At 47.4% G+C, this 16,559-nt stretch overlaps 1 protein-coding gene across 1 annotated transcript in view; it reads left to right on the top strand.

The window, feature by feature from the left end:
* Positions 1 to 16,559, top strand: part of LOC124593961 — a 151,936-nt gene that overhangs the window by 93,933 nt on the left and 41,444 nt on the right. Inside the window, exons 6-7 of the mRNA XM_047132309.1 lie at positions 11,976 to 12,071; positions 15,100 to 15,246. Coding sequence (XP_046988265.1) covers positions 11,976 to 12,071; positions 15,100 to 15,246 — 243 coding nt within the window. The remainder of the gene's footprint in view (positions 1 to 11,975; positions 12,072 to 15,099; positions 15,247 to 16,559) is intronic.

The following is a 16,559-nucleotide window of genomic DNA, read 5'->3' as shown; positions in this document are numbered from 1 at the left end:
TCCGCTGGACAGTAGGCCAAGTGTTCGAAGTGTGGACCCAAAACGGTTAGTCTATACTGACAGGCGTAGTCCACATGGTGCAGTTACGACCGTACAGAAAACATTGGATCGTAAACTTCGTGACGTGTTTGCGGGAAGACTGTTCGACACAGAGAAAAGCAACCAACACACTGACGTTTGTTTGTGTTGAGGTACCACATTTATATGTAGATGTAGATGGAACGAGAAGAAAAGGTGTAAGGCGTTGTGCAAGCAGTTTTACATGTCTTATGTGCCAGATATTTTACGGCGTTAGCTAAACGTAATTGTTTATATATTTACATAAGCAGAGAGGACACTGTAATAAATGTGTACGGCATGTGGAAAGTCAGTTGGACTTTCAGCAGCTGGCCTATTGCCAGTGCATGTTCCAGGATGTGATAATGTAATGATGTGTTGCTTCTTTGTCTTATTTTTGTTGTAAAGTTGTTGAGCGACGTATTGAAAGTAGGCGAAGCCTTTTTTTTGCTTCTGAAACGGTAGCTGCTAGTGGATGACTTAGGATGGAAAACCACCTGTCTTCGTCTTACATTTCCCCACCCATATAGTCGAACAGCGCATCGTTTTCTTGTGTTCCCTTCTCCTCTTTAATTTTCATTTGTTTTCGTGTTTCCCACCTGCTGAACGCTTTATAGCTGTCTCGTGAGAATCGCAGATCGAACACAGCCTTGCCGGACCAGCTTTTGTCCTCACATCGCGAACATTTGACATAGTGTTTCGTCTCTTAAGTTGATGTGATCGTCGCCGAAACGGAAGGGGTCGCACAGAGCATGTGGATGGAACAAATGTCTCAAGGTTTTACTGTATGTATGGCATTACCGGTTATTCTTTAAAAAAATAATAATAATAAGTATTGTGCCACTCTTCAAACCGGAACCGGGTGGGGGTGTTAGGATGGAGCTTGAAGATCAGACGTAATTGGCATACGACCAGTTGGGACAAGAACTGCGAAATGAGTAGCGCGGGCCTTGAGCGTTATGGATGTAAGGAAATATGAAAATCGTGGCACGGGATAGAGTTGCAAATATTTTAAAGTTACCCATCTTTACCACAGGTCAGCTCGTTGGATGGAAAAAGGACTTCAGTGATTTTCACTTGGCTTTATTGCGCAGTTTTCTTGCAGCACGGCTTCATGTAAGCAGTGAATAGCGATTTGTTCTCTGGCTCAACTATGAAACTCGACTTACGTACAGTTTATGGAGGCTGAATGGCAAGCACTTGAAACGCCACCAGATGATGCATACTTTACTTTTATTTGCGAGGTATATGTAGCTAGGATCTACGCAGCGTGTGTGTATTTAGTTGGTGATTGAAAAGTCGCAGATGTGCCAGTTTAGAGATTCGAGAAGCAGTTTCCATATCATCTCTTCAACATATTTTAGCTCTCTAGGCATCTCGTATGCAATCTTAGCGCACTTAATAAAAGTGAAACGTACATTGAATGAACTGAAAGGATTGTATGGAAAAATTAGCCGGGATGTTCGGCCGCGTGGTGAAAGTCTTACTATTGACGCCACTGCGGCAAGTTGCGCGTCTTTGTGATGAAGACGAGATGAAGTGACGAAAACACCCAGTCCCCAAGCCAAGGTAGTCTCAGACTTGGCTGTGAATGAGACCACGGACTCCACGATGTAGAGGCAGCGCGCTATCTAGTAGACCACGAGCTGCGGACAGTCCATACCGTTACCCTGAAACAGTTTCACAGAATCCATCCGAAGATGAAGTCATGGTATTTTCTAATCACTTATGGGCGCGGATACTCTTCATAAGAGGGAAGTTGGACATATATTATAGCCGCTGTTTGAGAAGTTCGTAAGCTTTTTTAATTCTTGTATAAGATAGTGAAAGAAACAATGGGGCTTCGGGCACCACTGCAGTGGCCGCCGGGAGCAAGTATAGAAACCGTTTACGAGGCTTGATTTGTGAACCTGAAGAGCGGTGGTGACAAAAAGGTTGGGCTGAATACATCCTGTGTTACCGTGCAGGGAAGAAGCAATAGCTCAGCCGTGCTGAGCGTATTTCACGGCTCAGGTGTTGGGGTCTATTCACAGGAATGCTCCTCATAATGTTTTGTTTCTGTAATACCTGCGCCAAAGGAAATCATACGACAGCTAAAGTACTTTTCCTGGCTGAAAAATTGCTTGAAACTAGGAGTAGTGATGGGCTCTGAAGCAGTACTGGCAGCACTAGACTCCGACTCGTTCTGTACTACTTCAGTTGGAGTAGACTTTCTAGCTCTCGAGATCATTCCGCGTCCCTCCTACATTAACTACAACAAAGGCTTTCCAGAAGGATGCTCTCAAATGTGATTCGGGCTAATCGCTGTCATCTCATTTTAAGGGAGGACGTCTTCCGTAGGTCTTCCCCGTTCTGTTCCCTCCCCCCGTAGAATTAAACGAGGTTTAAGAGCGGAGAGGGGAGCCTGCGGGTTGGTTGCGCGCATCCCGCCTTATTAGGTAGGCATCGGCTTTAGCACGGTTAACTGCGGGCACAGGCCCATGACGGAAGCTGCGTAATTGTGACGGGAAATGGCCGGGAAACGGCGCCTCAGCGGGTCCCATCGGAACGCCGTCAAATTGCGCGGCCCGCCATTGTGACGCAAGCTCCAGGCCTGGCCTGTAGGTAGGTCGCGCCACCTCGCTACTTAGCTGCCGCGGCCAACGTGCCAACAGCCAGCCTGCTGGCCACCCCAGCCACACCGTGACAAGCCGCAAGCAGAAGGCGCGTACGCCCTGGCCTACGTGCTCCTCCTTTTACAATGTTTTAAGCGAAGGGGGCTCACTTCCTATAAGTACAGACACAACGACTAATTTAGAGGAGCCAGACTGGCCAGCTGGAAGTAATCGAAGCACTGTGTCCAGAAAGACAAGTTGGTGTTGAGAGGGATGGATGTAAGGCAGCAGACAAGGTTCCAACTTATCACCAGTGTTATTCCATCTTAGGCCAAAGAAGCAGTGGAGGACGTACAAGAAAATGTTCGGAAGAGGGGTGAAAGTGCAAGGGGAACAAACGGATGCGGATCCTGAAAACCGCCAACTACCTTCTTTCTGGAATTCGAAAATAGCAAAGGAATGGGCAGCACGCTTTGCACGTAATATGGTGTAAGAATGGACGTAGCAGAGACGAAAGTGATTAGTAACAGCGGAAAAGGGGAATAACGGGAAAGTAGGGCAAGAAGTGAAAGGATTAGAATGGGGAATAAATTCCAAAAAATGCAGCTCCGCATTGTATAGAAGATCGTTTAATACATGATAATTGCAATCTGTCGCTATAATATGGAAACATGGAGGACTGCAAATAAGGAAAGAACTGCAATCATTTGAAAACTATTGCTATCAGAGAATGTTAGAAATTAAGTGGTCAGGTAAAGTAGGAATTGCTACAGCAGCCAGCATAAATAGAACATGTTCAGGAAGGAGCAATGGTAGCGGCAGACAGAGACTATAATGCGTAAAACAGATTACAGAGTAACAGTTACATAAGCCCCAAAACGTTAGCATAAATTAGCTAAAGATGGGGAACAGCTTTGGTCTCTGAAGTGTCGTATATGTAGAAACCATGAAGGTAACTAACAACAGAATACGAATCATATAAATGATCATTCTTCCAACCGCAAGTAAAACGCAAAGTACCCTTTGCCATGCACTTCACCATGATTTGCAGAGTGCACTTGTAAATAGGAGTGAACTCGTATGTCCTCCTCACTTACTAATACCAAGGCTGTGGTATCATTTAAAACACACATTCTCCCAACGGTACTCCGTGGACTGGAAGTAATTCGCAGTCAGAGAGGACATGAGTAGTTAAAATTATATCTATAGTATATTGTTCAGTATACTACAGTTCAATATACACACATCAAAAAAAGTTTTGCATCACCTCAGTTCCGAAGAGTTCCAGAACCTGTACAGAAAATTGGAACAGAGATCAACATAAAAAACATTACAATGAAATGAATACCCTTAACTGCATACAGGCGTTGATATAAGTCAACGAGGACAGTTGAAAATGTGTGCCATGACCGAGACTCGAACCCGGGATCACCTGCTTACATGGCAGACGGTCTGTCCATCTTTTTTATTTTTATTTTGTTATTTTTCCAGCCAGGAATTTATGTATTTATTTATTTATTTTTGTAAATTACCAATCTATGCTTCAGACCACCAATTTTTTGAGATAGTACTTTTATTAAATGAATAAGAAAGGTCCATGACCTTTTAGAAAACGAGTGAAAAAAATTTGAAAGCAAGTGGATGTGAACCTTTTACCTTTCTCTTCGTAGTTCACAGAGCTGTTTCTTTGTTTTGTTGTTGTTTTCATTATTATTTTTAGGAAAAATGCGTCTTTCAATTACGACAAGCAAAATTAGAGTTTACATCCTAGTTAATGATAGATGATAGAGAAAGAAAAATGTAAGCAAATCCTGCACGTCATTCCATGTGTATGGCCCATCTGCGTACAGATTCCATGTTCCAAGTTGATAAACATTTCGCAGCGTGTGGAGCTCCATGACGGCGGTCATCCTCTGCCCGGTACTCCCCAACTGTGAGGGGGGCTATCGAAGACACTGCGCAAATAGTTCGCAAATAGTTCTCGGTATCGGGGTGTACGCTCAAGTGTGCTATTACTGTCGTGGAGAAATTGCCAGTAATCAAGTGCCATCTTCTCATCATTTCGAAAGAGGTAGTATATGGACATGCCTTTAAACCATGTGAGCGCGTGAGTCTTCGCAGGCGGGAAATAAGTATCCTCCGGACAAAGGAGGAGCCTTGGCTCGATTATGCGAGGCACGATACGTAGGTAGCAGGCCGAGGATCTTCTGAACTAGCAGCCATACCTCTAACGCCGATCCACATGTTAATTGGTGTTCGTCAGTATCCACGAGGTGGCAATGTGGGCAAAGGGGGAATCCGTTATCCCAATAGCATGCAGCCTTTGTCTGTTACAACTTTCCCATTCACAACCTGGTACCAGGTGGCTCGTACCCGCGTGGGGAGGAACGGCTTCTGGACCGCTCTCCACACTGCAGGCCATAGGGTCGTCGGGCTTTTCCTCTCAATCACATTGCGAGGGGTGGACCTTAGTAGCAAACTGTAAATGTCTCTCACCTTGGGAGTGCGATTGTTGGGAAGGTCTGGGTGCACGTAACTATACTCAAGAATAAATGCCGAGAGAGTGAGGGAGTAATGTGCGCAATCGTGACAGGTGGCAGAAGAGACGCCGGCAGCAATTCCTCTAACAGATGTCCCGTAAGGGAAGCATCTTGGTGGGTCCACAATTTCATCATTGTGCACAAGTATAACGCTGTAGCTCTCGCTCGGAGTCCCAGTCCGCCATCACGCGGAGGGAGGGAGAGTGTTTCGTAGCGGACTTTGAATAGGAGTCCGGCGGTAAGGTAATATACAAACGCTGCGTGCCGTCTGTGTGCCATCGCTGCAGATATTGCTAGAACCTGAGAGCCATGTGGATCATCTTAGTCGCCCCGTGAAGGTTGAGGTATTCCACACGGTGTAGGAGGTCCATCCGTCGAAGTAGGTTCCGGCGAACTTCTGTGCGTATCGCCTGGAGTAATCGTTTATAGTTCATGGCAGCTGTTCAGCGCACACCCTGTTTAAATGTTATGCCCAAGAACTCGATCATGTTGGCTAATGGGAGTGGGGCTAAAGCGCCCTCCTGTAGACCTCTCCCAACAGGCATCGCTGACGACTTGGCCACATTCATGAGGCTGCCCGCTGCCAACCCGTATCGATTGATCCATTGAATCACCGAGCATACCTCATCACCAGATCGTACAAGTAAAGAGGAGGTCATCAGCATATATCCTGCAGTGAAAGGTGTGATCCCTCAATGACATGCCCAAGAGCCTGTTTTTCAACTCTCGGACAAGTGGTTCGCGTGCGATAGCGTAAAGGATCATGGAGAGTGGGCATCCTTGGCGAACTGACCGTTGGATCGGCATGGGACCCGCAATCCGTCCATTCACCAGAACACGGGATGCAGCTCTGCGGAAAAGGCGCTGGAAGACGTCGAGAAAGTCAGGCGGGAAGCCCATGCGGGCCATAACTGACAGAAGGAACGTGTGGTGAACTCTGTCGAAGGCGTAGTCGAAATCAGTGGAGATCAGAGCAGCTCGAAGGCGACAGGACGTGGCGATGACTATTAAATCCCTGCATTCGCTGGTTGCCGTTTGCACGTTGGTCACTCCGCCGTGTGTCGTTTGCTCCACGGATAGGAGTAGGGGCAGAACCTTCTTTATGCGGCGGGCGAGTAGTGGGGCGAAGATTTTATAGTCAGAGTTTAGCATTGTAATTGGCCTGTAGTCCTCGACCTTCCGACCTCTGGAAGGCTTGTGTATCGGTATGAGGAGACCTTCCACGAATCCAGGTGGCACGTGGGAACCGGGGGTCATCAGTTCTTGGTACATGGTGATCCATCGGGCATCATTAGATCGCGGAAAGTTCGATAAAACTCGAGCGGCAGTCCGCCTGGCCCGGGCGTCTTGTTGAGTGCTCCCTTGTTAAGCGCGTCCTCGATGTCGTCCCCTGTAAGTCCAGCTAAGCGACGCCGCTGCTGACTTGCAGAGGGTGTGCGACGCGTGCTGCAGTATGTCGTAATCATCCGCTTCCTCTGTGTTCACCTCTTCGTAAAACCAGTGATAAGTGATCTGCAAAGGCTTCCGCAACCGCCGCCTGAGTCATTACGACCCTACCATCCGGAAAAATGAGGTCCATGATCAGCTGCTGTCGGCGTCGGCGGCTGTCGAGCACGATGTGATGCATAGACGGGTTTTCTCCTTCCGCTCGGTCTTGACGTCGCGACCGCACGACGACCCCCTCCAAGCCTAAGAGACAATATTTTACCTTTAATTCGGCGGCTTTCCATTTGTCGATCTGGTGACGGTGGTTGGATGGCGAGTTCGCGGAGCATTGTGTAATAAAAGTCCAATGTGTGATGATGCCACGCTGCGATATCTTTTCCATATTGTGTTAGCACACGCCGAAACGCTGGTTTTGCACATTCCATCCACTATGCTAGAGTCGAAGGATATCGGGGAATATGACGTTCGCAATCCATCCATGTGCTGGCGATAATCTGACGGCATTCAGGGTTTTGAAGGTGTGCCACATCCAGCTTTCAGGGTCCACGGCTGCGCCATATCCGCTGCTGCTGTAGAGTGACCGTGGATATGAAAGCGCTATGATCGGAGAAGGCAAGCGGCCAAAGTTCGGCGTCCAACACTACCGGCGCTAGAGCTCGCGAGACACAAATGCGGTCTAGGCGACTGGCTGAGTGACGAATAAGGTATGTGGGACCGGGACGGTCACCATGCATTTTCTCCCAAGTGTCGGTGAGAAGCAGATCTCGAACCATTAGCCGAAGTTCTTGACAAGTCGAGAAATGTGGGACTTGGTCTTTGGGGTGGAGCACACAGTTAAAGTCGCCGTCGACGATATATTGTTCGAAGCGACTAATAAAGATGGGGGCGATACCCTCCGAGTAGAACTGCAATCGCTCGCGGCGTTGTTCAGTTCCTGATAGTGATGTTAATAATGATGATGCGCGAGCCCAGCGCTGTGATCGCCAGACCCCTGCCTGACGGAAGGTAAGTCACTTCGTCGATGACAATTCCGTCGTGCACTAGTATTGCCGTACCGCTGCCATTTCGGTCCGCCGGTGACACATGTCACATAACCGTAGAAGAAGGGGAGGGCCGCTATAAACACTTCTTGCAACAGGGCATTGTCAACATTCGGAGAACGAAGCATCTCACGCAGCAACTGGATCAAAAAATGGTTCAAATGGCTCTGAGCAGTATGGGACTTGACATCTGAGGTCATCAGTCCCCTAGAACTTAGAACTACTTAAACCTAACTAACCTAAGGACATCACACACATCCATGCCCGAGGCAGGATTCGAACCTGCGACCGTAGCAGTCGCGTGGTGCCAGACTGAAGCGCGTAGAACCGCTCGGCCACCGTGGCCGGCGCAACTGGATTATCACTGCCGTTCTGATCGTATTGAGGTTAATCGTGGCGTTACGATACGCTTGTTGCCGAACCGCAGGTGCTAAGTTATCCATTGAAATTGGAATTGTCTATGGAGCTTCCGATTGTATTGGCACCTCCGAATTCCCCCAAACCTCACCTGCAGTCGTTTCTAGAGAGCCGGTGCCAATGGCTTCGGCCCTGTTGGCGTAACTAGCATGGTGCCGTCGTCGTCGTTGTCATCCGCCCACGCCGGGGAACTCAGAGCAAGATCAGCTTCCCTAGCTTTCTCAGGACACGGCATGGGTGTTTGCACTCCAGAAGGTGGTGGGCAGCATCTGTCCTGCATATCGGCATCCGATTGCGCCACTGTGGATATGTGTCCTCAGTTCCGTTCGGTGTTGCCACACTGCAGCAAATGGCGGCCGCCTCAGTGGTAGCGTCGTCATTGAAGGTGGAGTCGTCGTCCTCTGGAGGCTGTGTCGCATCCGGTTCGGAAGTTGCTCTACGCCTCCGCTTCCGTAGCTTCGGAGAGCGTTGCTTCCTGGTTTGTCCTTCTGTGTCAGACGATGGCAACGACTCACAACGTTCCGGCACAAAGGCCGCCGTAGTCACCAAGAAGCGAGTCTACTGCCATGCTATCGTCATGTATCGCGTCATCCGTTGACGGGGCACGCCATCGGAGTTCAATCCGTATCTTATAGAACGGATGTGTCGTCTTCGCCCTGTATTGGAGAATGGAGCTGCGACCTAACAGTGGATATCGGCTGTCGTGGTGAAGTGGTGTAGGTCGTGAGGGCTGCTGCGTAAGTCACAGGAATCAGCGTTGGCTGCGATGGCGGGTTCGTGTCAGCCGGCGGCAGTTGAGTGATTCGACGTTGGATACATTCGGATCTGAGGTGTCCCTCCTTCCCACAACCAGACCTAGTCTTCGGTTGCCCGTCGTAGAAGACGATGGCACGGCAACTATCAATATTACATATGAAGGTACATGTCTTTTAAGTTCTATTCGGACCTGGCGGACTCCGTTCAGTACAGGATATGTCTGGAATTGTGTCCATTTTTCCGCAATATGACTATGCATCGTGCCGTAGGGGCACAGCGCTGCCATAACGTCCTCCTCCGGTAGTTCTAGTGGAAGTTCGAAAAGGCTGATCGTGCGAAGTCCCATGCCAGAATAATCGACGTGCACAGTCCCCACATCGCCATCAGCACGGCAGAAACGGAGGCCTTGTTTCGTCTCCCGAAGGATCCGTTCACATGTTGCGTCGTTGATGATCTTGACACATAGGATGCTACTCACAATGGACAAGTGAATGCTAAGAATGTCGGTCGCTGGGATTTTTACCTCTTCTCGTAGAAATCGTTCGACTTCAAGTGCTTTAGGCCGTGCAAATTCACTGCGGAACGTAAATTTGAGCGTCGATTTTCTGTATTGGTGCGCCATGGTGATCTATATGCTGAGTACGGCACGCGCGAAACGATGTAAACAACACGAGCGCTCGCCCCGCGGCAGCAACCCCACGTCCTCACCGCAGCACTGCCAAAGGCCAATTGATCCATCTGAGCCACCGAGGACACAGAGGATAGTGCGACTGCAGGGACTTATCTCTGGCACGCCTCCCGTGAGACCTACATTCGCAACTTATTGTCCCGCACTATATTCATAGTGCCACTGTCCATCATACTCATTACTCGCGGCTTTACCGCCGATTTCCATAAGAGTGCGGGCACTGTTTGTGCATCCGCACAGAAGAAGATGGTTATATATATAGATGGTATCTGTTCTTTCGGACATGTCCAAAAGAATATACTTTTTTTGTACTTCTCGATCTTTAACGCCAATGAACTAAATCAGCCACTGCCTACACATGCGTTCCACAAACTGCATACATTGCGTGGTAGCAGCAGGCAATGTTGCTTTTGCGATATTCCTCGCGGGATAAACATGTTTTTAGATGCTAGTCTCGTTTATCTGGAAACTTTTCGCAAAGTTTCTTGGGAATGTAGAGAGGGAAGGGAACTTGCTGCATCTTCTGGACGTAGTGTGCTTACTGCTTCCCAAAAATAGTGACACTCCGAAAGTTGTCTTTGGATAAACGTTTGCAAATTTAGCGAAGAAGGGGAGAACATTGGGATTCGTCAGCTGATTATTAACTCTTGTTGTTGGGCTAAAAATGATTTGCCTATCGTCTTTTTCATGACTACTGGACTAGAAGCAGCAAGTTAAAGGGCGACTGAATCAGGGATACTGCGAAGGTATTTACATTAATGTCGTAACTGGCTAATATATTTTTTTAAAGCGTATTCCGTGGTGGGAACCATTTTTACTTACGGACAAAATAATGCGTTAATACATATTTTATTTTTTAAAAGTGTAAAATAATAATTATAGGCTGTGTATGGCACGTTCGTTCAAGCGGTTGTAACAACGCTGTTGAGCTACGAAATGTGGGTACGAAAGTGTGTCTTCCTTAGCTCAAGTAAACGAGAGTTGGCTTTTCATGTTAGCCGCTAGAGCTGAATATCTTTTTAGCTCAACTTACAAAACAAATTGTAAACGCAATTGAAGAATTATAAAGAAAGAGTGTCAATGATAATGGAATAGAGATATACGTTCAACATCGATTTGTGCCGCATTTCATAGCGAGTTGTGTGGAAGTGGAACCGGATACATCTTGTAAAACTGAAACGATCAGAAATGAGACCCTTCTTGAAGCAAGGCTGAAATGGTTTGGTTGTCTCAAAAGAATATAGCAATAACGAATAGCTAGATGGCGAATTGAGAAAGAACTTGAAGGCGATGGATTGATCAGAGAAAATAATAATGTAGCCGGACGAGATTACGATATTCAGACTATCGTAGAAGAAGACATCAACCTGCATAGACATCAGTGGAGAGCTCTCATTCATCGCGTTCAGGAAACTTAGAGCTGGTTCAAAAAGACGATGTTGATTCAGAATTAAATCTGGACGAGAAAGTAGCATTTTGTTAATGGTCTACGAAAGGAACCGCATCTTTCCGTATGCCACGGAACATGGCATGCAGGCACATGAATGTTGTTGTTGTCTGCACTCATCACGGACGTTTCATTTGTGTGTAGTCGCGACAGATCCATATTATTTGTGAATGTTGTTTTAGCACAGCTTTGTCAATCGAAACATAACTTTCTCGTTTCTGCCCTTTCACTGAGGTGGTGAATGATGGCGAAGATTATCGGCTGGTGCTCCTCGCCGTGCGCACGTGAATGGTACCTCGTAAGAATGTTCCCAAGTGTCGCTCGAGTGTGCGGGGCCAGCAGGAGCGGCGGAGGGTCAGCGGGTGTCGGGGTAAACACGGGGGCCGCGCCTTCCGCGCCATTACACGCTGACCGCCCCGTATCGCCACGCCGGCCGCCGCCCCCCCGCCTCCCCCGTCCGCCCCCGCACCGCACCACTCCCAATCGGCTTACGCGGATCATCCATCCGCCCCTACCCCCTCACGGCTGAGGGCCGTCTCCACTTCCCGTTACTGCTCCTCTCGGGTGACTTTTTTTTCGCTCTCTACCCACTCCTTTTTTTTTTTTACCCACCCTGTCGTATTTCGGTGAATCAGGGGAGGCAGGACGAAAATGGAATTGAGAACGGCGATGATTGTGGCAGGTTGGCAAACTGCGGGGTTCCGGTTTTAATCAAGGGGAAAGGCGCTCACGTGGCTCGCCCTGCCTGATTCTCCTTACAGTGGCTGTTGGTATTGCGTTCTCCCCCGTAAGGCGGAAAATCCGACGCGATCCTTTTAAGAATTGTGCCGCTCCTCGTGCGCTGCTGGGCGGGCGCGCCCGAGGCCGCTGTCGCTGCCCCGAGCCGGCGGGGGCGGCGCGCGGGATTATTTTTAATTTGGCCGCTGTCGCGCTACACTGACGTCGTTTGGAACTCCCTCTGACGCTCACACTTTTGTTTTATGTCGACAGGCACACGCCGAGCATGTACCCGATCTCAACGGCGGGCGCGGGATTCCGAAGTCCCTACCCGACGTCTCTACCCATCACTAGTACAAGTTTATCTAGGTAAGTACTGGCGACCGGCTGCTGAGCTTGCGCCCACTTCTCCGATCGTGTTCTGCAGCGCCTGATCAGATCAACATTGTTAGTGTGTTCTCTGTGTCAGTATGTGCAAAATAGATGTGTCACTGTTGGGGTCATGTTCAGTAGCTCAGTAATTTCATGCGTTTAGTAACAAGTTGGAATAAAGTTGAGAGATTCGTCTTTTGTTTATACACCGCTTAATTTCACTTCGATGCTTCGCAGGCTTAGTAAACATGTATAATTAAAATTCAGACACATAATCATTAGTCGTAGCTGCAGAATTAAGATGAGAAGTTCTGTGGAAAGTTTTTTTCTTCTAAAAATTTACCTGACTTTTATTCCTAAATTTTCTTCGCCGTAACCGGGAAATAAGAATGCCAGTGAAAGGCAGATTTACAAACTAGAAACAAGTCACTGGATAACAACGCGAAACCTCTGTATGTGACCGTCGGTAAACATCTTAGCGTCTTCCGAAAGTGATGGGACGAGTATTAGTGAGGCAAACAGAATAACTGATAAAATATGTCAACAAGTAAGTCGTACGTCTGGCGTCCCAAGGTGCATCGAGCCAGAGCGCTGTCAAACTGACGGGTGGTGGCTCCTGCCAACATTTTACATCCCTAACAGCTATCCGTCAGGTTGTTACATTACAAAGAATATTTCTCTATCTTATTGTGCAATACCTATCAACCAACATACATGGAATATCTTACCATTTCAGTGCGTGGAATAGTAAACTGTAAATTGAAACAAAGCACTTTAATTTATGTTGAAAGTAATCACGGGTGTCAGTAATACTCTTTTAGTAAGCGTTATAAAGCTGCCAGATATCATCAGTGAATGCATCTTTAGGAAACGACCAGAAGTACATACATGATGCTTTTCAGGATGTCCCTCTAAATGTATCGCAGAAAATTGTACAGTTCAGTTTTGGTGGGTGCCTGCCCTATTCCATGGAGAATTGGTGGAACCAGCATCCATCCCCTGCAATGGAAGTTTGCGAACGTCGGGCGTGTGTTGTTTGGTGTAAACGAGTCGATGACAAGTGTGTTCTACACGGGATAAGAATCAAATGGCGGATACGGTATTCAGCGCCTACCTTAGTGCTGCAGCGCCCGTGCTTAGAAATGGCACTTAAATGGAGCAAAAAACGCGCCTCGTAGGTACTGCTCTATTCACCGAAAATTTTAGTTACAATTGAGTGGGCATATTGAGAAACCTCACATGCCCATGACAAAACTGAGTTAGCTGTGATTTTGCACTTTGAAACATACAGGCCGATCATGTACAAAAGATAAAGGCTTTCTCAAAATTATGTTGTCATTAGTGTTCTGAACGAAGAGAATAATCGATATGTGCCCGTGAGTGACAAGCGTGAGGTAAGGCGACTTCTGTCATTCTAGCAAAAGAAGAAATTCATCCATAACTTCTGTACTGACATAAACAATTGGCTACCATGTGTTAAAGAATGAACAGTATGTGGAATATAATTCCAAAGAGAATTGAGAATTGGCATATTTTGTTTGATTTTTGTCCGTATTAGTAATAAAGTACGAGTTAAGTAATGCTTGTTCATTACAAAATATAGAGGAAGCCCATATGTTCACTTATTAAATTTTAATTTGACGTCAAGAAAACGTATCACAATTGCCTTCCCTATACATTAATTTTAACGAAAAATGAAAAGAAAACGGGTGTTTCGGCATAATTTTAAGGCTTGTTTTTTTAATCTCATGAAAAGTTCAGTTTTTGTAACATATGGGGTTTCTCAATATTCCTATTCAGTTATTGAGTGTGTTGGAAGAAGACGTTTTTCGTGTCATTTGTAGGGGTTGTGGTTCAGTGCGTTGTACTAGATTTCGACGTCTGTTAGAATTTAGAAGCTGCTCGATGTGAACTCTTAACCTTTTAAGCTTCCCTCGATGTATAAACAGTTGGAACAGGTGACAGGAACGCGGCGGATGCTTCGACAAGTAATTGAAGGGTCCTGCGGAGGAAGGAATTAACCACTAATTTCGCAAGGACTAGTGTGATCACTTATCTCTATGTGCACCACATGCTGGCAACAAGTAGTTTTATTTCTAGCGCCAGGAAGAATTGTCTAATATACAAGATGACAATTATTGAACTATATGAAATAAAATCGTCATAACTTCTGAACGGTTTGCGTTAGGACGTTCAAATTGCACTGTTGACCGCGGGGGCATGATGAGAATTAGTATGCGCATTTACGGTTTGGTTTTGCAGGTTTAGCAACGGAGCCCACCTTCATTTGAATGGGTTCAACAATAAGCAAAATTGACGCATTCATGGGATTGAGAATAGGCATTTCGCTATCGAGGGGTCCCTGTGACTGTGTGGTAGGCAATGGCCAGTCACGGTATAATCGGTGCGATATTCCTGACTACCGAACGGTACGTGAAGGTTTTGGAAGATGATTTCATCCTCATTATCCAAAATGACCCTGATTTCGACAAGATGTGATTCACGCAAGACGGAACCCGACCCCATCGAAGCATGAGATTGTTTGATGTCCTGGAGGAGCACTCTGGGGACCACATTCTGGCTCTGGTGTACCCAGAGACCACTGTCATGGACCCCGATTGGCCGCCATATTCTCCGGATCTGAACATATGCGACTCCTTTGTGTGGGGCTAATTGGAAGGACAAGGCGTACAGAAATAACCCCAAAACCATTGCTGAGCTGAAAACAGCCATTCAGGAGGTCATTGAAAGTATCTTTGTTCCAGCATTTCAGCAGAATTTCGCTATTCCTCTGCGCAACATCATCGCCAATGATGGCAGGCACATCGAACATGTCATAACCTAAATCCGAATATCTGTAGTGACGTTTACATGTTGAACGCCGTAGTTTGTAATTAATTTATGTTTGTTTTCATGTAGTTCAGTAGTTGTCACCCTGTGTAAGCGTTTTTGTCTTGCTGCACTGTGTTGTTGTCTCTGAACTACACCAGTGGGTCTGTACAGTGGGCTTGTCTCTGTGTTGCAGCGACTTCTACAGGTTCTCGCCGACGGGCCTGCTGCCGGCGCACCCCGGCCTCAGCCCCCACTCGCACCCGCACTCGCTCGCGTCGCACCCCGCCATCGTCACGCCGGGGCCCAAGCAGGAGCTCGCCGCCGCCGACCACAACCACCGGTGCGTACCACACAACCGCATTCCTGTCTCTGGCAATCACGCGGAACTACACACAAAATAGTATATACGAGGGTCGTTCAATAAGTAATGGTCCACATGTTTTTAAAAAGCCATTACTGTACATGGACAAACGTCCTTGTTGGTGCTTCACATTTGATGTTTGTTCTGCGCGCCGGTGAATTTTCGAACCGTTCTGTCAGATGGCAGTTCAGCGACAAAATGGCGTCTACAAACGACTCAAGTTACAGCAGCGTGTTATTGAATTCTTGTGTGCAGAAAAAGAAACCGTGATGAACTTCCATAGACGTTTGTGTGCAGTGTACGGTGATGCTGTAGTTTATAGGAGTACAGTTGGTCGATGGGTAAACAAAGTTACAGCCTCAGGAAATACAGAAACAGAGCTCCACTATCAGCCAGTCTCGAGACGTCCCGGCACAGCCACTGCTCCAGACATGCTGAATCGTGCGAATGCCATTATTCGTACCGACCGGCGCATCACAACTCGACAATTGGCTCTATAGTTGTCGGTCAGCATAGGAAGTGCGTCTGCAGTGGTCGAGACTCTTGGATATTCAAAGAGGTGCTCACGATGGGTTCCTCAGCGGACCACAAGATTCAAAGAAAGGCCATTTCTCTGAATTGCTGGAGCGTTTTGACACCGACGGAGAGGCCTTTCTGTCACGGATCGTTACGGGGGACGAAAGCTGGGTGCACCATTTTGCACCGGAAATATAAAGGCAGTCCCTGGAGTAGCATCGTCCTCATTCACCACAAAAGAAGAAATTCGAGACAACCCCCTCTGCCAGAAAAGTCATGGTGACAGTCTTCTGGAATTGTGATGGCGTCGTTCTCGTGGATGTGATGCCGAGAGGGTGAACCATCAATTCAGAGGCATACGTGAAGACTCCGAATAAACTCAGTAACCGTTTCCGACGTGTTCGATCGGACAAGAATCCAGCAGAAATCTTGCTCCAACACGATAATGCGCGCTCACACACAAGTCTGAGAACCCGGGAACACATCGCCAAATTGGGTTGGACATCGTTGCGTCATCCACCGTACAGTCCAGACCTTCCACCCTCGGACTTACATTTCTTTGGATCGCTTAAAGATACTGTACGGGGAACACACTTTGACGTTGACGAGAGTATCAGTTATGCCGTGAAAGCATGGCTACGCCTACAAGGACAAGAGCTTTTACCAGCAGGGAATATATGCTCTTCCATAACGTTGGCATACGGCCATAGAACGTGATGGAGACTACGTAGAAAAATAGGACATGGACAAGACATGTTGACGTATATTGTCACCAG

Source organism: Schistocerca americana, chromosome 2 (assembly GCF_021461395.2).
Source record: "Schistocerca americana isolate TAMUIC-IGC-003095 chromosome 2, iqSchAmer2.1, whole genome shotgun sequence".
NCBI lineage: Eukaryota > Metazoa > Arthropoda > Insecta > Orthoptera > Acrididae > Schistocerca > Schistocerca americana.
The sequence above is the reverse complement of the archived record's forward strand: the minus strand, read 5'-3'. Positions and strand labels throughout refer to the sequence as shown.